This window comes from Chelon labrosus, assembly GCF_963514085.1.
Source record: "Chelon labrosus genome assembly, chromosome: 16".
Lineage (NCBI taxonomy): Eukaryota > Metazoa > Chordata > Actinopteri > Mugiliformes > Mugilidae > Chelon > Chelon labrosus.
The window spans coordinates 7,373,229-7,394,899 of NC_140349.1; the positions used below are offsets into that span (position 1 = coordinate 7,373,229).

At 43.7% G+C, this 21,671-nt stretch overlaps 1 protein-coding gene across 4 annotated transcripts; it reads left to right on the forward strand.

Annotated features, from left to right (window-relative positions):
* Nucleotides 1-1,675: 1,675 nt before the first annotated feature.
* Nucleotides 1,676-20,580, forward strand: ago4 (argonaute RISC component 4). 4 transcript variants are annotated; one of them, XM_084563333.1, is made up of 19 exons: nucleotides 1,676-1,802; nucleotides 8,434-8,608; nucleotides 8,680-8,800; nucleotides 9,588-9,769; nucleotides 10,359-10,495; nucleotides 11,117-11,251; nucleotides 11,672-11,759; nucleotides 11,875-12,022; nucleotides 12,149-12,268; nucleotides 12,428-12,589; nucleotides 15,085-15,233; nucleotides 15,724-15,908; nucleotides 15,993-16,152; nucleotides 16,469-16,640; nucleotides 16,731-16,874; nucleotides 17,029-17,163; nucleotides 17,254-17,355; nucleotides 17,581-17,780; nucleotides 17,903-20,580. In XM_084563333.1, the coding sequence occupies exons 1-19, from the start codon at nucleotides 1,784-1,786 to the stop codon at nucleotides 18,009-18,011; spliced, it is 2,643 nt and encodes an 880-aa protein (XP_084419459.1). In that variant the 5' UTR covers nucleotides 1,676-1,783; the 3' UTR covers nucleotides 18,012-20,580. The 4 variants fall into 4 exon arrangements, with proteins under 4 accessions (XP_084419459.1, XP_084419456.1, XP_084419457.1 ...); XM_084563330.1 differs by lacking the exon at nucleotides 1,676-1,802; XM_084563331.1 differs by lacking the exon at nucleotides 1,676-1,802 and having other exon boundaries at nucleotides 15,100-15,233.
* The last annotated feature ends 1,091 nt before the right edge of the window (nucleotides 20,581-21,671 follow it).

The following is a 21,671-nucleotide window of genomic DNA, read 5'->3' on the forward strand; positions in this document are numbered from 1 at the left end:
AATGTTGGCTCTAAGATGGCAACCACCACATTCCTTGACCTGGCAGCAATGGGCCAACACCTTTCTTGATATAGTTTTGATGGAGTGTTCTGTTGCCCAAATACATGGAGCCAGCGTTAAAACTCTTGGGGAGGTGTGGGAGGTGACTCACAGACTGGTGAAGGACAGAGTGCAACCTGACAGGCCGTAAAAAGTGTGTCTTATGTGAGTGCAGAATTGTTCATGGGGTGTGGGTGTTGAAAACCGAAAATTCTATGTTTGATTTCTGTATTTTGTCTTTATTTCAATAAAGAATTGATCACAAAAAAATAAATAAATCTCAATCTGTACACATAACATTGAGGAGTGAGTGTATTTTAAGACATTCACTTAAAATATGTGTAAAGGACTGGGATAGGCACCCTTCACAGGACAAGCGGTTACATATGATGAATCAATGAATGAATGAATATGCATACTGAATAGTAAGAAATATTTTATTAGTATAAAACAAGTAACTACAGTTCTCCCAGATAAATATACTTAAAAGTGTAAGTTTTCATCTGAAGTATACTATAGTAGACATATAAAGTAGAATAAACATACGCACTTGCACGCGTCACATACACACGCACTCTTAAAACAGAAGTACCATAGAAATGTAACATGCAAAACAGGTTAATTGCTATGTTTCCATGGAAAATCAAAATGATGTTTTTTTTTGTTTTTAAAAAAATGTGTTGTAAACAGTAAATGTCAGCACTACCAGCGCAAAAGAATGATATTAATGGTGGTCCATAATACGGGACACCGTTTTTGTGTACCAGGAGATGGTTGAGAGATGGGAGACACCAAATGTTGGCATTTGCGTCCAAGTCATTGTACTGTGCTGGTTCCTCTGGCTATACATTTGGCTAGATGAGATGCTATGACCTAGCCAAAAAAAAAGAGTTTTTTTTCTTTATTTATAACAAAATGTTTCACAGTGGTTTGTCACAAACACCTTCACACCCACAAAACTACACGCAGTTACATAAAGATACCGGCGTTACACCAAAATATACACCCATATCACCTGACCAGTTCAAATTTCAATACATTATTAAATAAATATTACCTTTTTATCATATTAGATGCATCTATAGGTGCAACAAACAAGATTAATTTGGTTTAATATCAAAATAAAGACTATTTCTGGTCCATTTTACCCAAATATTGTGTCTATGCTCAAGAAAAGATTATACTTCCTAACATATTTTAACTAATAAATATTTAAGAGACCTAGTTCAATAATAAAAATCTCATCAATAGCTTGTTTGATGGTTTTGTTAACATTTATCAAAAAGTCTCCCATTTTACCAACTTAACTGAAAACTGTACTTAAGTGTAAATAGATTTAGTTTTTAAAACTTTATTCATACTCTTTATGTCACTTGTTGTTGGTAAATTAATGTATAATGCGGTTTTGTCTCATATTAAAAGGTACAGTATATTATATGAGTGTCCTGCCGCTTGTTTTCCTTCATACATTAAAGTTTTATCTGCCAGTGCCGTACAGCAAATTACGCATGCGCACAGGAGGCCTCCACTGCTTGTAACTGGCGCATGCGCACATACAAATCCCCAGAACCAGCAGCAGGAGCGGTAGCTCGGGTCGGTCAGACCAGTCAGCAGTCATCCACGCATCTATCTATATTCCCTTTTTCTTAAATTAGCCACTTTAAGCTTCGCGATACCGCCCCCAATTTCAGCGCCGGTACGGAGCCGCCAGGCCGGGACAGAGACGGAGAGAGAGGCCTCGGCCATGGAAGCGCTCGGACCCGGTAAGACATTTAAGAAAACGAGCGAGCGAGCGAGCGAAGAGCGGGCAGCGCGAGCCGTGTGTGGGGCGCGTGTGCGCAAATGCGTCGCTTCACTGGGGGCCGCGGCTGCAGCGAGGCCTCGACGCGCTGACGGGAAAACAAACCGAGGCCCAGCCCGTTCGTCTGTGTAGATATGTACGTGTTACTTTATTTACACCGAGCGAGGCGCCCTGTTTCCGGTTTGTACGTTGATGGCGGTTGTTTTTAACGGTTATCCGGTAGCGTCTGCTCGGTTTTATTTATCCGAAACGCGCACGGCTCGTCGTGTCGGGGCTGGCATTGTGTGAGTGGGGATTTAACTGGGACCTTCCTTCCTCCTTCCTTCCTTCCGCGTCGTGGTGTGTTTACGTTCATGTTTGTTCTCGTTGCGTTTCTCCTCGGCCGCGCGAATACGAGCCGATTTCTGCGTTTAAGCCGCACGATGCCGTCGAAATTTAACAAATTACGGTTGATTTTTTTTTTGTTGTTGTTGTTTTTGCTCCCATGTAAATTTTGCACCATCGCCATCACTAACGGCACGTCTCCTCGCGCTGCCCCCGTCCGAGATGACAGCGATGGGTGGAAAAAACAAGATGAATGCCAATAAAACGCGTGTTAGCGGCGCTGAATGGGGCAGACGTGCCGTGTTGTGTGCTTCGTATTTTACTGTTTTTTTTTTTTTATGCGAGGGGCTGTCACTGGGTTTTTACGCGCCTCTCCCTGGACAGCAGCAGCAGCAGCAGCAGCAGCCATGCGCCTCTGCGAGCACACCAGGGATGTGGATGGCGCTTTTATCGATCACATCTACAGGGCCAGCTCCATAATATTCACCTCCTATATGATAACAAAGCCACCTATTCTGCAGCGATGTAGTGCATGCAGAAGGAAGACACACACACACACACCTAGCGACACAATTGTGCAGCAACAACCTGCAAAATGTGCATTTTTTTCATTCTTGCAAACGCAAAATATTCATGTTATTAAACAAAACGCGCCCTTTTATACGTGCATCTTGCAGAATAAATTACCTTTACTGCGACAGGCATGATTTATTCTTGTTGACTGGCTGTATATATATCCCTCCCCCCCAAAAAAAGAAAGATGGTGGCATAAAGGAAACCTAGATGTATTATTTAAGCAGGAGATTTGCTTCGTAGCAGCCCTAAAGTAAATGTTAAACAGATGCAAGAAGCTGTGTGAGACAATATTGCGCAACCGTCCACAGGTGTGTGTGTGTGAGAGAGAGAGACAGAGTCCAGGTAGCATGGTTGCCACATATTGTGATTGCAAGCCATCACCTGTTAACACTGCAAATTAAATTCATTTTTTAGCTGCTTTAGTTCTTACAGTCTTGCTGCAGTTTAAGTTTCGTGGTTTATTTATTTTAAGTGGAGTGGGTGCGGATTTTTTTACCAGCAAAGCAGCTTTTAACACACATTTGTAATGATAAACACAAACAGGAGAGTTAAATGTTTGTGGCTAGTACCCATATCTGACCTATTGAACTCACACCGAACCCTGCTAGAATGCCGAAACTTAAAAAATGCTGATGCAAAGCAGGGTCATCGTGGTCAGGAAAAAAAACTAAAAAAAAACCTGTGGTCGTTGCCGTTTTGACGGCAAATTACACTTGTGAATAGCATTTGTCTGTCTGCTTACATGCTGCGGTGGTGATAGTTTAATATCAGATACAGCTATAACTTCAAATATTTATTCTGTGTGTGTGTTTGCTTTGCTTCCCAAGTGGAGCGTGGCAGTAAAATAATTCACACGCACTCGCTTATAATGATAAATACTGAAAGTGAAATTAAATCTTTGTGGTGAGGGCTTATCGTTGACCTACTGAACCCACATTGTACTCTTTTCTGCGTATCATTTTTACACACTTGAGTATCCCCTGCTTTGATGGCAGTTTGATATCATACACTGCATAAACGTGAGTCATTTATTCTGTATATTTGGAGTTGAATTGGGGAATTAGATGACACCGATGTGGTTGTCGGCCCCAGTTTAAGTTGTGTGTAACATTTAACGGTTGCTTACCTTCCTAAGTGGAGTGTGGACACAGATTTTCCATCAAAACCTTCCTCAACACACATTTTTAATGCTGAATATTGACAAAGGAATTAAATGTTAGTGGCAAATACCCACGTCTGACCCATTAAACCCAAACCTGACTCTACAGAATGTGTGTTTAAAATTAAAAAGTCTAGATGCAAAGCGGGTTAATCTTTAAAAGGATCCGACAATTGATTGCATTGTTGAATAGCATGCTATCAATGTGGCTGGAATCCTGGACTGCTCTGCAAGGCGCCATGCTTGGGAAAAACGTGCTCTTTTGTTTTAACATTTTAGTTTGGACCTCCAGATTTGATGCCACGTGAGCGTGACTTTAACCTTTTCTCATTTTGTAAGTTCAGCCTGTTTAAGTGGTGTTTAGACTGAAGCAAATAGTCTAAACGACACTGTGGCAGGAAACGCGTAAATAGAGACCAACAGACAACGGTTTGCTGAGGTTGCTGTGGGCTGCAGCAGAGACGAGTCCAGTCAAAAGGCGGTGTTTCAGATTGGGTGGGAAAATCTTAATTGGTGAAAATAAAGTCAAAACCAACGGCACCTAAAGCAGTGGCTAATAATTAAACTCCCATACCCCGATATATGAATATTTCCACCTTGTGAATGGTTGGTAAGCCTTTTCCACGGTGTAGTACATTAAGCCAGGTGATTTGCAGGTGTGGGCGTCAGTGCTCTCCCTGCTCGGTGCTCTCAGTTTCTGACTCACCACCAGGCCAAGCCATCATCCTCATGCTTAGCTTAAGCCAGCCGCTCTCTCTGCGTGATCACACCGTGGTTACTAGGGACACACGCTGCATTAGTCGGCACTACAGTGCATGAGTAGCAAACCCTGTTAAAAAAAAAATAAAATAAATAAGTGTGAGTGCACTACACACTAACCGTTTTTAAAACATTAGATTGGTGAAGATAAAAAATGGGGAAATACTCTATACTGGGGTTGCATTGCATTGCTCCTTGGTCACGTTAATAGTTTGCGTGCAACCTGAGTGAAGCATACAGGCTACGCAAGGAGCAGAGAGACTTGTTTGCCTCCAGTGCATCTGTCATTTTCACTGCCAGGAGAAGCTAATTTCACTTCCTCTGTGACTCAAAGTAAATGCAACGCCGTGTCACTTGGAGCAGAAGCACAAAATTAAGGAGGAAGCTCGCTCGTTGTTAAATCGAGGGCTAAATGCGAGGCTTTGGGTATGTCCGTGGCGCTGTTTTAAATGTTTTATTGATGTTGTTCTGGCAGGGGAGAGAGATTCAGACCTGTTTGGATTATCACCTCTGTGTTGGGTAATAATGCATGACCAGATGTATGTAACACGCAGCAGGCATTAAAAATTAACCTGTTTTATTGAGACTGAGACACGGAGAAGGACCATATTTAGGTAAGAAACCATCTTAAAAACTGGTATTCAGCTTTATTTTCTAATTGAGCATATTAGAGAGTTATGTTATATATAACTTTCTCAGATTTATCTCTCCTCCTTTTACCCACGGCAGTCCCTGTCCAGATAAGGGCACCAAAATATCTTAATTTGCATGAATGGTAGACAAGGTTGGGTTTTTCGTTTGTTGTTATAGCTGCATCATAAATTTCCAAGTGAAAGGAGTGGGAAAAATGCCAGACCGTGTCCAGTTTTATCTTGCATTATCGCTGTCTGCTTTACCATCTCATATGTCGTAAAAATTGTGGATCATATTTAGGTTTTGGTTTGTTGATTGACAATAGTAAAGCATTTTTAAAGAGTAACCCTGGAGTAATAATTAACTATGTCTTTGGCATTTAATCAACTTGACTTCGGAGCAGATTAATCATTAATAATAATAAAAAAGAAAAGGATGTGGGTTTGTATTTTTCCCCTTTTCACTTGTTGCCAACTTGTTCTTGCGCATAAACTGACCAGAGACGGTGTAGAAGGAAGCAAAAACAAACAAAACCAATCAACTGAATATAGTAATCTGAACCAATCTCGAGCTGAAAGAAGTGGTTTGTGTTCTCGCTTGTGAAATTTTGCCTTTCTTTGTCTTGGTAAACACAACAAAACCAGCAGTCTAAAGATACCAGCTTGCTTTTTTTTTTTTTTACCACAACACCATGTCATTTTGGAGACATTTAACGAATTGAGATCTCCGTTTTAATTCAAAGACAGTAGTGGAGGGTGGAAGTGGCAGCGGCGGTGGCGGGGTTCACTGCGGTTAAGTAGGCTGGCTGTGGAGGAAGGATGGGTGCAGGCATTTCACGTTGGAGACGTTTCTAAGTGTAGTAATGTGGCAGCTGGGAAGGCTATAAATAGTTAAAGCTCTGTTTTTGGTTGTAGAGGAAGAAGTCAAACTCGGTGTGCGTCATGTGGAGACTAAAACCCCTTCTGTGATTAGGTGCATGCACACAGTGAGCAGAACAACAGAGAGTCTTGTACAACGTCTTAAAGTGTTTATTTTTTTTATTTTTTTTACTCTGTTGAATAAGTTTTTGCACAGCTATAGACAAATCTTGTGTTTGTTACTAGTGGATTATTCGTGCAGAAGGCTCAAGGCAGAGTTTTGGTCCACTCCTGCTGGCAAACATTGAATTTCTCATAAACTGCAACTGCATGAATGAATCATTTTTGATTAGTTGGGTCCATACATCCATTTTCTGCTGCTTTTTATGCAGGCCCAGACACAGATTGAATTAATTATATCATGAGGAATTATTGTTATGTACAGATGTGAAGTGCAGCAAAAATGCGAAATGGCAATAAATCATTCTAGACCATGCAATGCTTTTGTTTTCCATTATACATTAGCGCTGAATGCTAAATGTTTTCTGCCTTCTAGTTCTTTTAGTTTTTTTTTTAAAAGTCTAAATAGCTAACAGCATAGATCATTCTTAAAATAATAATAATAATGTCAGTTAAATATGGTAGCTGCCCGTCCACGTGCCGGTACAAGCGAGGACAAAATGTTACATAAACACCTTGTGAGACTTTCCATACGTATCAGGACAAAGGACCCGAAGCGGAGGCATAAATGAAGCGAGTTCGCTTGAAATACTATGAAATAAGAATGCACTTGAAACCCTGTAGTGCACTTGAGACGCACAATGCAGTTACGTAAACACAATTTGCTGTTTTCAACGTAGCGTGCAACACTTTTTTATTTGCCATCAGTAACAAGGCCAGTGGGACAAAGTAGAATGAATCATCAGATGATTTTTTTTTTTTTTCTTTTTTAAAAAAGATGTTTTTTCATCCAAGTTGTGACAAAGGGGAAGCAGAGGAGCAACAAATGGTTTCTTAATCGAGTCTGCACCGTAAACAATGATTTAGGAAACCTAATGGCTTGTATGACTGAGGAGCAGGAGGAGCAGGAGCAAGAGCAGTAGGGGGAGGTGATGTGATGTGAGGCCCAGGCTGGATGAGGGCATGTTGGGGAAGCGTGTTTTCAGGAAGCGATGGGGAGGGTCCCGATTGTCCGTGCTCTCGCGCTTCAGTTGCTAACTGGAGCGTGCGGGGTGCATGGAGTTCAGGAGGACCCCCACAGTCCCTTAGCTGTCAGTTAACAAAGGCATTGAGCAGCCTCCTTCAGTGCCGACACTGTATTGTTTTAACTTTGACTATGAATACGTTTTCTAGCTTCTAATTCAGCTATCAGTCTTCTGCATGATTATGTCCCAGATTAATTAAAAGAACAAAACATTTTTCCTGTGTTTAGTTAAATTTAGACGATCTATTTAATCTTTTAAGCATTTTGCAGACACATTTGTGCAAAGTGATGAATTGAAAGCTGCAATACCAGACGATTTTGGCCGAGCGAGCATCACGGTTCCTGTTTCCTTCATGCTAATGTAAAGTAGCACATGTCTGGCACCTTTAATCTACGCCCGGCGACATTGTGCGGCTTTCGGTGACGCCGTACGAGGCTCATGTGGCAACCGAGTTAGATTTATGTGCACATGCATGTTTCCTATTCACGTATGTAATGTGTAAAGCGGGTCTGATGGGTGTGTGCGGCGTGTACTGTGCGTAACGGTAATCCCAGACTCCGCGTGGCACCCCTCCATATGGCCCTGCTGCTGTCTGTCTGAGAGGAGCTCGGTCTTTGTCTCGGGAGTGAGGGGTGGGTGCCCCGTGTGTCTGGGTGGAGCCGTGGGCGGGCTGAGGGATAATTGGAGGTCATTGTTTCGCCAGCCCCTTGTTGACCCATGTAGGTCAGGGGCCGGTTGTTGCGGATCAATCGATGCGTGTCTGCGCCCCTCTGTGTTCGCGAGGTCGCTGCGGTGCATTCAAGCAGGTGTCACTGATGAGATAGTTTGCAATGAGCTTACGCCTCTCACATTCATCCCCCAAATTTGACATTTAATGGAAAGATAAACGCTTTCACTGTCACCGCCTTGTTCAGCTTAATAAAATGCCAATCGTGCTTTAGTTGGAGCTTAAATTGACCGTTACGTTTGCACAAATGAGACTTCTCGAGGTGGTGTGTTACACTTTTCTTCTAGAGAAGTAACTGCTGTGATATGACGTATAAAAACAATAATATTTCCACTCCTTTCTTGTCTCTCCAGGCCCGCCCGCCCCTCCTACCTCTCTGTTCCAGCCTCCACGGCGTCCCGGCCTCGGCACGGTGGGGAAACCCATCCGGCTCCTTGCCAACCACTTCCAGGTGCAGATTCCCAAGATTGATGTCTATCACTATGATATCGACATCAAGCCTGAGAAACGGCCTCGGAGGGTCAACAGGTAAAAGACATCTGCAGCGACCTGTGAAGAAATCACACGGCCTGACCATCTCGTCTCCTCTGTTCTTCTAGGGAGGTGGTGGACACCATGGTGCGGCACTTCAAGATGCAGATCTTTGGAGACCGGCAGCCTGGCTACGACGGGAAGAGGAACATGTACACAGCACATCCACTGCCAATAGGGAGAGACCGGGTTGGTATTTCAAATAAATAAACAAACAATCAGCTCTAATGATGCTTAAAGGCAGAAGTGGGTGCCATTAAAGCGATTACCTCAGATCATATTTTAAGAAGGAAGTGCCGGGCGCGTTAAATGGGTTTCGTGGATTGGGCAGATGAGATGTTTATGAGTGGAAAGTTGCCAGCTGGATTGTCTGGGAAAGTCTGGGCCAGGAATGCGAGATCTGTGCTGGTGTCTGTGAAGATCCCTTTTTTTTTTTTTTTTTTTTTTAAATAAGACCTCTTTGCATATTTTTCCATGAACTCAGAGAACAAAAAAAGGTCTGATGTGTTTCACCAGAACTGTTATTTAAGGCCACATCCTGTTTTTGCTTTTGGTTTTTATTCATTGAAATAAGAAAGATTAAGAAGTAAACTTTTAGCGTGGAATTTTGATTGACTCGCTTGCTCCTTGACAAATAATGATTATAAACACGATTATTTACTTTCTGCTTTAGCTTAGTGTCCTCCATAGACGGAATTAAGTGCCTTCTCTCTCTGTCTCGCTTCTTGTTTACACCTGTTGACTCCGTGGAGGCGTGCTAATGAAATGTTTGGCTGCTGACTGAGCTTCTGTCGTTTGAAAGACAAATTGATTTCACCAAGGTTTCTTTCTGTGACGTTCCGTTCGCTCAGTCTGCTCTGCCCTTGGGTGTTTATTACGCGCCGTCACCGGTTCCTCAATCAGTTTCTCTCCTCCGATCTTTTGTTTTGTCCTTCCACCTCACGTCCTCTTTCTCTCTTTCTCTCGCGGCCCTCAGGTGGATCTGGAGGTGACCCTGCCTGGCGAGGGGAAGGATCAGACGTTCAAGGTGTCTTTGCAGTGGGTGTCCGTGGTCAGTCTTCAGATGCTGCTGGAAGCCCTGTCGGGTCACCTTAACGAGGTCCCCGAGGACTCCGTTCAGGCCCTGGATGTTATCACACGGCATCTGCCTTCCATGAGGTACACGCAACACCTCTTTATTCTGCGCTGTGGTGGAGTTATTGCTATTTGTTGGTGTTACTTAATATCCTGCCTTCTTCTTGTTGATCAAATCTCGCACTACTCATTATACAGCACATGAGTATCAGTTCCCCCGACAGCACACGCTCTTCCTGATACATCCTCCTCTTCTGAATTAAATTTCTCATCTTTGATTTGGGTATCATATCACTCCAAACCTTTCGCACAAAAGAAAATGAGGAGAACTTATTAGCATTTTTATTGTTTTGTATTGACGCTAGATTGCTTTTCATACACAGACGCTTAACTGAACCTCCCGAGACGCTTTTATTACATTTATTACCCTTTTCATGTTAATCTGAAAACCATGAGCAAACAAGAACTTAACATTTTGGTTTCTCTCTTCCGTGCTCCCATGGTTTTTCATTCTCTTAAGTGACTTAGTGCCTCATAATTATCTGTGTAATTCTCATCTCTGTGTGAAGCACCTTGTGTGTGCCGTGCTCTGCTGTCGAACCCAATAATTTTACAAACTAAACTTAACGGGGGGAGATTTTATGAATCTCATCGTTCGACTGGTCACACACAGGTACACTCCAGTGGGTCGTTCGTTTTTCTCCCCTCCGGAGGGTTACTATCATCCTCTGGGCGGAGGAAGAGAGGTGTGGTTTGGTTTCCATCAGTCCGTCCGTCCTGCCATGTGGAACATGATGCTCAACATCGACGGTAAGATCTGACGTTTAAAAAAAACCTCCGCACAGCGACGCTTATATTTAAGCCTGACAAGGAGAACATTAAACTGTCTAACGGGATCTCTGCATTCCTGTTTCTGCCACCTCAGCCGCTGATACCTTCTAATGCCGGATTGCAAACAATAAAGTGTAGATGTTTTACGTCTAGCACGGCTGCTGCCATAAACGTAGTGCTGTAGAAAAATGGATTTCCTCGAGTTTCTTTCATGCAGAAGAAAAATAACCACGAGCTGGACATATCCGTCATATATATTCAGATTAAAATATATTATTATTACTGCATTAATATGTGTGCATCATTAATTATAGCCACTTCATACACTGCTGAGCAGCTAAATCTATAAAGGTGCATCATAATTGATTGGTTTGAATGCATATTAATAATCTGAATCTGCAGCGTAGACAAAACTTAGTTAGTTCAGCAAAAAGTGTTTCTCTCTGAAATGTGGCTGAGTAGAAGTAAAATTAGATCATACTTGAAGGTGTGTAATGTTCCTTAAACTACTACTACTACTACACATCTTTGAGGAGTTTCTAATTTATGCGTGGAAGATTAAATAATGTCGAATTAAATCTCTTTTCATTACCCCCACAGTGTCAGCCACTGCTTTCTACCGTGCTCAGCCTGTCATAGAGTTCATGTGCGAAGTGCTGGATATCCAGAACATCAACGAGCAGACCAAACCACTGACGGACTCGCAGCGTGTCAAATTCACCAAGGAAATAAGAGGTGAGAACGCGCAATCGACGTATTCGCCGGTGAAGCCGTTTAGCCGGCAACCAAGAGCAGGAGACGTGATTAACACAGCTCCTGTGACTCAGTATTATTCCAGTTCGCTGCAGAAACGTGCGTGTAGGTGTAGGCCTGCAAGGCACACACATGTTTGCTTTTAGTCCACTCTCTAGATTCATAGTCGTGTTGTGCATGCACCACAGATACACACTGCTTAGCCTACGCCAAAGCTGAGTACGTATTCTCACGCATGGTGGAAGAAATGATTGAGAATGTTTCTGCATTTGATCAGAAAGCGTAGCAAGATAAATATCAAAATATATGAAGTTGCATTTTTTTTTGTTGCTTTTTTTTTGGAGAAGGGTCCCGCTCTTTTTTTTATTTAGCAACTAGTCTTCTCTGGTGTATTTCGAACAGGCTTGAAGGTTGAGGTCACACACTGCGGACAGATGAAGAGGAAGTATCGAGTGTGCAATGTCACGCGCCGACCTGCCAGTCACCAAACGTAAGTTGTGTGCGTGTGCGTGCAGTTTAAAGCACCAGAACGCCATAAAACTCTAAATACATATTCAATGCAACGCCTGCTTTTTACTTTTCTTTACATGCTCATTTCTCCACAGGTTCCCCTTACAGCTTGAGAACGGTCAGGCCATGGAGTGCACCGTAGCTCAGTATTTCAAGCAGAAGTACAATTTACAGCTCAAGTATCCACATTTACCCTGTCTGCAAGTAGGACAGGAGCAGAAGCACACCTACCTTCCCCTGGAGGTGAGGAAGAGTGTGCTGTGTTGGACAAATAAATGCCTTAAAACTCTTTGTTTTCCCCCCATTGTTGTTCCCTCTTATCTTATCTGATCGATTTTAATTCCTGAAATGTTTTTTCCTGCCTTGAAGGTCTGTAACATCGTAGCAGGCCAGCGCTGTATCAAGAAACTGACAGACAACCAGACATCCACCATGATTAAAGCTACAGCTCGCTCGGCCCCCGACAGACAGGAAGAGATCAGCCGACTGGTGAGTGCTGATTCCCTCTGGGGGTGGAAGTGGGAAAGGGAGAGAAAAAAAAAAACACTTGAGTGTGTTTTTCTCAAGGTTTGTTTTCTTTCCGTTTTAGTGATTCATGTTAACGTTTTTCTTCTTCTTCTTCTTCTTCTTCTTCTTCTTCTTTCCCAGGTCAAAAGTAACAGCATGGTCGGGGGCCCGGACCCTTACCTGAAGGAATTTGGCATTGTCGTGCACAATGACATGACCGAGGTGACAGGGCGTGTTCTCCCAGCGCCCATGCTACAGTATGGGGGCCGGGTGAGTACAGACACAGGGAGGGACTGTGGCAGGGTGAGTACCGGGAAGGGGATGCACACTGGGGGCGCGAGTCTTGACTGGGAACGCACGGGGGGTGGGCTGGGCGGGGGCGTTACAGAGTGAATGCTGGGAGATGGAGAGAGCGTTCCAGGTTTGCAGTGGTCTTCCGTCGGGACGGAGACGGATTGATAATCGGACAGATTGTTGCAAACGTTTTGATGAAGAAATTGGCTCAGGACAAATTTTAAAGTATTTCTGCAAGATGCAGATACAGACCGACCTGTAAGACCTGGAACTCTCCCCATGTTATAATCCTGTGGTGCATCTCAGCAGTCGTGTGTCTTCCTTTACTAACGCACCTCCTAACTTTGTAAATATCACGGTGCTGGTAAATAACAGTCCTGATATTTCAGTACTCTCTGTGTAAGTGGACTGCACCGTGGACTGTTGAGATTCACCCACTGAATCACCAAATCAGCCATTTCCGTGCCTCTAGGCATATCGCAACTACAGTTTTGTGATGTTGATGCATGCAGGAGAGAGGTGTGAATGTTTTTATGCAGACTCTGCAATACAGGATGTACATACAAGACGTTAAGGGTTAGTTTGACACCTGTTATTAGTAGGTGTGAGAGGCTGAATTGGGATTCAAGGATTGTGTGTAAGGGGGGAGAAAATGTCATATTCTGTCAACAGGAGGATGATAAGACTCTCGGCCACCCAGCAGTAGTAAAGTAGTAAATCGGTCTAAAAGATGGACTATTTCAAAGCCCGTGGAGTGACTTTAAGTTTTTCCCACCAGAAAATTAAAATATAGACACTCAGCAGTTCTTTTAAGATGAAACTTTAATGATCCCTGCGGGGATGTCGGCTCAGTGGCTTTTCCTGCACTCTCTGCCTGAACTGTACGTTGGTTAATGAGACCCAGGATCCTATCAGAGCGCTCTGTCTGAAGGACTGTGCCACTCAACCTGCTGGGACATGGAGTCTAATCATCTTCCAGTGAAATGCTCTTAAATGTGGACTGAAAGCTTTTCCCATTTCTCTGATCACGCTGCTATGAATGAAATCCAAACACCTTGGGTTTTATTTCACTCGCATGCTGATGATGTTGGCAGTTGGCGTACAGTTGCAGCAGGGTATCATGTATACTTCCTGATTACTGTATGCACAACATGCGAGATGGGAAAAGGTGCCGTCTATTATCCGTGCATTGTCATGATTAAGTTTTGTAATTCTTCAAGCTAAATATTTAAACCAACTTGTAAAGAGAGAGCAACTTCTTCTTGGCGCTCTCTCCCAAATTGTTTAGTGCGGTCACTTGTTTTGGAGGATAAAACTCTTAATGGTTTCTGGCAAATCCTGTTAACTGAGTTGAAAGTCACTGCCCTTTCAATCTGTATTCACAACCGCACTCAAACCAGGTGCACTCACATAATAATGTCTGTTTGAGTCGATGCAATAACCTCGTTCGCGTCACGACTCCTGATATGAGACGCTATTAAAAACCCAGATTTGTATGTGCAATGAAACGACTGAGCATTTCTCCTCTAAACAAGCCTCGTGATGTTTGAATGAACGCCTAGAATGTGTTTTTATAAAAAGTCAGACTATTAATACAACACTCCTGCACTAAATCCCCCCTGAATGGCTGTTATATTGTTCAGTTTATGTTGAAACCGCGTCAGAAAGGTGATAAATCAAGTGTGTGACCATTTTGGAGGATGTAGTTTGTGGTGCTGTTAAACTGGAGCAGCGGCTGTAAGAAGTTTGTTCTTGCTTCTAGGGCTGCGAGAACAAGGGAAGTCCTCATAGGGCCCTCCCACTTCAGCATACGATACACTTAGCATTGTGGGAGATAGATGACCAGAGGCAGTTTTGACGACCGTGTCTGTGGGATCACGCCGTTTATTCAGCATGCCGATCTCTACCCAGGATAGATTAGCGGTCACACTACAAATATTAGCATCTGGGAGCTCACAGAGTGACATCTAGCTTTCCTGCTTTTCCACATTAACCACGCCCACTTTCAATTTCTGACCAATCACATGATTGTAACTGGGAACCCCACGAGAAAAAAATTCTGCCGAGTTGACGTGTCGAGAACAAGCTGCGAGAACAACCCAAACGAGGGCTGTAAGAACAAACCTCTCGCTTCTTGCGGAGTATGTAACAGCCTTTATCTAGCAAAATAACAGGAACCGGTGTTGATATAACACAATACAATTCATAGTACCACAAACCACAGACTCCAAAATGAAACCAAATGCTGAGTACCATAACCTTCATGAAGATTATATTTAGAGCAGGACTGTTGTATAGGAATGCGTTCACTTTCACTAGCTAATCAACTGGCAAGTCAGTGTTTGTCAGAAGCTTTACAACATTTGTCTAACAATGAACGGTGTGTGTGTGTACACCAGCTGTGTGCGCTCTAATTCAGTACGTTTGTGTGAATGAATTCAAAGTGTTTGCTGTAGTATCTTTTGTATTGGCTCATCCAATCGGGGGGTTCACTAAGAGAGTAGGGACTCTCTCCGCAGAATAAAACCGTGGCCACGCCCAACCAGGGCGTGTGGGACATGAGGGGGAAGCAGTTCTACGCCGGCATCGAGATCAAGGTCTGGGCCGTGGCCTGCTTCGCTCCGCAGAAACAGTGTCGGGAGGATTTGCTCAAGTAAGTTAGGACCGTGAACCTCATGTCAAACGGACATTTGATGCAAAAAGGCAAAAAAAATAATAATTAAATCTTAACATTTTAGACTGATTAAATGCTGCTTGCATTATGTTCTGTCCAGTTTATAAAACTTATTAAGACTAACTAATTGGAAAGTTTTTGCAAAAACATCCTGCAAATTTGTAAAGAGGAGCATTTCAATGCTTTTCATGCATATATAATTTTTGCAATATTAACACTAAACTACAAATTGAGTGGATGTTATAAAATGAGGATGAGAATGTATCTTGTGCAGCAGCATCATAGAGAATTTAATGAGCCGTCTTTGCACAGCCGTCTGCATTTTATCCGCTTCTGTGTGTCTGATGAGGGAAGAATCCGTGTCTTGCTCCGTCTCGTACGCGTTGCCATGGTTTTCCAAGTGATTTGCATATTGTATACATCAGTGCCGATATTCTAATGAGCCTCTTATGGTTGTTTTTGTAATTAGGAGCTTCACAGACCAGCTGAGAAAGATCTCAAAGGATGCTGGCATGCCCATTCAAGGCCAGCCATGTTTCTGTAAATACGCCCAAGGAGCCGACAGCGTGGAGCCCATGTTCAAACACCTCAAGATGTCTTACGTAGGTCTGCAGCTGATTGTCGTCATCCTGCCTGGAAAAACACCCGTCTATGGTAAGACGCTGAAGTTCAGAGTTGTGCATATTTGCAGAATCGAGGAAAGCTCGTTTTGATGCGCATCACGTTTGTCCTCCACAGCTGAGGTGAAGCGGGTGGGTGACACGCTCCTCGGCATGGCCACCCAGTGCGTGCAGGTGAAGAACGTGGTGAAGACGTCCCCGCAGACCCTCTCCAACCTCTGCCTCAAGATCAACGCCAAGCTGGGAGGCATCAACAACGTCCTGGTGCCTCATCAGAGGTCAGAAAGGATTTTGGAATTCCTGCGCAGGAATGCATATGGGAGGCTGGAACGCTTCTTGGCTTTGAATTATGCAGATTGCTTGAATGCTTACTGGTGATCATGTGGTACAGAACAATCTGTGATGAAGTAATAATCACAAGTTTCTTGTAAACGTTGCCATTCTTGGCATTTATTTTCGCGTGGTGCTTAAATTCGTGGGTTATAATGTTTTAAGTGCTTTTCATAGTTGTGTTTTTTGTCTTATATGGATTCATAGATGATCTAAACTCTTGATCTCACCTGTCTTGTGTGTGTTTTTCTGGTTTTTGTTCAGGCCCTCTGTGTTCCAGCAGCCCGTCATCTTCCTGGGGGCCGACGTCACACATCCTCCAGCGGGTGACGGGAAGAAGCCGTCCATCGCGGCGGTGGTGGGCAGCATGGACGGCCACCCCAGCCGATACTGTGCGACCGTGCGAGTCCAGACGTCCCGACAAGACATGTCCCAGGTCTGACATACAGACGTCACAAAGTTTACCGTAAACTCCCTCCTGGGTTCTTCGAGTCTAAATCAAAAATTGTTTCGTCTCGTATTTCAGGAGCAGCTCTTCAGCCAGGAGGTCATCCAAGACTTGACCAACATGGTGCGGGAGCTGCTCATCCAGTTCTACAAGTCGACGCGCTTCAAGCCCACGCGCATCATCTACTATCGCGGCGGTGTGTCTGAGGGACAGATGAAGCAGGTGAGAGGTGGAAGTGTTTACATGCATGAAGAGACAGTCACAACCTTGATTTAAAGATGACATGCTGCTTCCACAAACCACCAATTCATTTGAAATAAACACAGAAGAATTATGTTTCATTGAATACCTTGCGTGTGAATGTTTTGTATTTCAGGTGGCATGGCCGGAGCTGATCGCCATCAGGAAGGCATGCATCAGTCTGGAGGAGGACTACAGGCCGGGCATTACCTACATAGTGGTCCAGAAGCGTCACCACACTCGCCTCTTCTGCTCTGACAAGGCTGAGAGGGTGAGTAGGCGTTCACTTTTACCTCGATGTGAACTACAGCATTCCTTGTGTCCTGACTGTAATCTGAGCGACTTTCTTTTTAACCCACAGGTCGGGAAGAGCGGTAACGTTCCTGCCGGCACCACAGTGGACAGCACCATCACGCATCCGTCCGAGTTCGACTTCTACTTGTGCAGCCATGCTGGGATTCAGGTGAGAGATAAAAACATAACTTCCTAGCCTCTCAGCTAACAGTAGCTTTTTAGTTTTTTTTTGTCTTTTGAATTGACTACTGCCGCCTGCTGGTATGAAGGAGGTATTGTCTTTTTCAAGCGGGTGCAGAAAGGTGTTCAAGGGCAGCAACGTCCCAGTCTGCCTTCATCTCCAGGAGTTCTTTGTTGTCTGGGTCTTAACGTGTTTCGTTCCCTTGTCCCCCAGGGAACCAGCCGTCCCTCCCACTACCACGTCCTGTGGGATGACAATTGTTTCACGGCTGACGAACTGCAGCTCCTCACCTACCAGCTGTGCCACACCTACGTCCGCTGCACCCGCTCCGTTTCCATCCCTGCTCCGGCCTACTACGCCAGACTAGTGGCTTTCCGGGCCCGTTACCACCTGGTGGACAAAGACCATGACAGGTAAGGCGGCGCTGAACACCTAGTGGTTCATGTCTTTGCATTGTTGATTATGGTTATTGTCAATATTAAACTGAAGATTCAGTCAAAGTTAATCATTTTTTCTTTCTCTCTCTGTCTTGCAGCGCTGAAGGAAGCCATGTGTCGGGCCAGAGTAATGGCCGGGACCCCCAGGCGTTGGCGAAGGCAGTTCAGATCCACTATGACACCCAGCACACCATGTACTTTGCCTGAGCTAGCGAGCATGTCAGCCAGTCCACCTGTGGATTCTCTCTCTCTTTTTTTATTTTATATATTTTTTTTAATCTCTCGTTTGCCAGTTTCTCTTCTTTTCCCTCGTCTCTCTCTCTCTCTCTCCTTGTAGTCTGTCTCTTATCTTCATACTGACTCTACGTTTTCTGAATCTGTACCAAAGCGGCTCACAGAGAGGTGGGTGTGGGACCTGCTGGACGTCCAGCAGCTTCTTTTTAATGGGACAATCTCCAACCAGCGTTCCCAATCGAGCCGCCTTTTCAACCAGCAATCGAGCACTGCGAACCCAAGAGGGTTTCCAATGCACAAAAGGAAAAATAGCGAAAAAACAAAAACAAACCATACACACACACACACACAAACACGTACTACAAGTTGAGCCATTATTTTTGAGTTTGTTTTTGTTTTTTCTATTTGAATGTCTGCACTCATGTGTTTGTAAGATACACTGAGCAACGGAGCGGGCTGGCACAGACCGTGTCGGCGCAGCTCCTTAGCTCTCCCAGCTAAGCAGGACTCTTATCTACTTTTACCTCAAAGCCCCTTTGGGCGAAATCTGTCACAAGGTCTTGGGTTTATCGGGTGGCGGGGAGGGAACTCTACACGAACAGAGATGGAGGGGAGCTGACCTTTTGAGAATGATATATATATATTTTTTCCTTTTTATGAGCGTGTGTTTTAACTTTTTCTCCTTTTCGGTCTTTTACAAGCGAGGTGACCTGGGTGTCCATGCCCATTGCTACTTTCCTCCCATCTTTAGCGAAGAATATGCTCTTTGTGTGTGTTTGTATGAATGCGTGTGCGTGCATCTCTGTATATACATGTACTGCTGTATGAGTGTGTTTGTGCGTGCATGTGTGTTTTCATGGCAGGCCACTGAATTGTAAAGGGAAATCAAGGAGATAACTGCTGTAAATGCCTCAGATTTGTTGTTTTTATATTCACACATACAGTACATATAAGCATATATTTACATCTATAGAGCAACTTTGAGACATATGACTTAAACAGGCCTCTTAGAGGCTGGTGTGGGTATCTGTAGCAGTCCTGGGTCACTTATTAATTGGGATGGGTTACGTTTTGGTGCGCCAGCTTGACGCTGGGGCGAGGTGCGTGGTTTGGAGGCTCCTCGGCGCCTCCGAACATCGTCGAATCCCGGAGTAAATTAGTAGCTTAATTCATTTCAAGTAGTAAATGAATCCAGGTCTGATGTGTAGCAGTAGCAACCGTGGTCTGGCCTGTGACTGGCTCTGCATTGGGACCTGTTCAATAGCTGAAGGCATTAAACACAGAGTATGGTTTTATCAGCCTTGCTTTCTGTGTAAAAAGCAGGATCTTATTTTTCTTTGGACCTGATTATATGATGACACTGCTGGATTTGTTTATTTTTTTGTTTGTTGTAGTAGTAGTAATAGTTTCAAGGGCCGGAAACCAACACGAGTTTTTTTTTTTTTTTCTTTTTTTTCTTTGAGGTCTCCTTTGCTAATATTGGCCAATTCATTGCACTGACCCGGGACGCTAGGCAAGCAACAGAGGGCACTCTCTCAATCTCTCTTAACCTTTATGCATTTATACATACGAATCAACAAAGCAGATTTGTAAAAGTTTAATATAAGATGTTTTGTGGTTATCTTAAAAAAACAAAAAAACAACTGTTGTTTAGGATTAGTAGTTTACCTTCGATGTCGTTGTTGTTATCGTTGTTGTCAATGTTGTTACTATTGTGATGAAATTTTAAGGTCGGCGGCGAAGCCAGTTATATAGTTACTAGTGCGACTTCAGGAATAGACTTCAGTTGTTGAGCTGCAGGTTAAGAGGTAGAGCTTTGGGTTGTATTTTTTTTTTTTGTTTTTGTTTTTGGTTCTTTTTTTTGTAGCATTCTGGTAAAATGGTGAGACGAAGGATGGATGAAATCGTGCTTCTGCTGCAGTTTTCTGATGCGAGTAAACGGCGGTGGCAGATTCGAGGTATTGTGTAGCACTCGGCGGTGCGCGTCGCCTTGGTTTTGATCGGATAGATGGAGACAATCAGGACTTGGTGATCAGAATGATTTTAAGGATTTGTTTTAAATATATATAAATATATTAAAAAAAAAAAAGCGGTTTGGCAATGAGTTGAATTTTTAGACTTTTTAAAAATGGTTTATTATTAATCTGTGTGTATTTGAAGTATACCCATCTTAAAGTATTTAACAGTGTTTGTTTCATATTTTTTTAAATGCGTTTTTAACACTGGATTAAATGAATCGACAATAAGCATACGCACTGCCCTCGGACCCCCCTGCGCGGACACATTGCGCGACTGTCGCTCTAGTTTCCAGTTCGCACAAGTGGCGCCCCCTGGTGTTGCGATCGGATAGCGAAGCGAGGCGAGGCGGGAGGGGGTTTCGGAGGAACCGTCGGCGTGCACGCCTCTTCAGGGGGGGGACAGCTCAGCGAAAACCCTTTTGTAATAAACCACCCGTAAAGCAGCAGGTTTACTATGAAATGAGTTTGAGCACCTTCCTGTTGAAGGCGTGGGCGCTGGCGTCGGATAGAGAAGCGGGAAGTGAGGAAGGCTTGGGGAAAGGGGGGGAGGGGGATGGTGTCCAGGCATTGCATGCAATAAGTTTTACTTTGTTTAAAAGGGGGGCAGATTTGTTTCTTTTTTTTAAACGTGCACTACCAAGTCAAAGCAGGCTGCGATTGAATATTCTCGAGGCGTCTCCGCGGAGAACGACGTTTTAAATCCCAATATTTAATCACTGAGCTCCATTCAGATAAAAAGGATCACTCCCTTGTCCGTGACATTACAAAGCAATATTAACCCAGTTTTCAAATGTGGAAGAGAGAAAAAAAAACGAAGCTATAATTCTACTCATTGTGGTTGTCGGTCTATTTTTGGCTATCGTGTGTCTTTTTTTATTTTGTAATTTTAAGTTTCTCTGGTTAATTTTGCTTGTGTCAATCAGTGGGAATGTGCATTTGGTGGAATAGTTATTGTAGGCTTTAGACGATTTTTCTTTTCATGTAACAAAACGTAGACTTTGCTCGCCTGCATGCCAGAGTATTGTCCTTTTAAAAAGAGAAAAAAAAAATTAAGAAAAAATGTTTTTGGAATCATATTTATTATGAGAAAGATAAAAAAAAATATAAACACTTTTTTTTTTTTTGGAGGGGTTGGGGGATGGGGGGGGTAAATGTTTTATCAGTTTAGTGGGACTGTTTTTAGGCTAGCAATATTTGTCCAGTCTCTCTAAGATGTATTTTAAAGATTCCTACACAAATGTCAGTAAATCGGGAGGTACAAGCTGTCTTTGAGGCGGAGGGGGGAGGCGAGCAGCTCTTTGCGTCGCGTTCAAATCCAAACGAGGTACTTTCTTCAAACGTGGACCCGTTAAAGACCGACCCCTCCCCCCTCTCCTCTCTGCCAGGTTACTGTAGCGAGCGTCCATTTCTTTTTTTTAATTTTTATCTTTATTTTTCGTCTCCTCACTCCTGGTTTGTACCTGTGGCCTCCTTTTTAGTGATGCGGGTGGGTTGGTGGATGGGTGGGGGGGGGGGAGGCTCTCCCGTTTCCATGGCAACTCCGCTAACCTCCCCTTCCCCCCACCCTCACAAAACGCACTTCCTCTTTGGGGGTCCCCACGGCGTCGACGGAGCA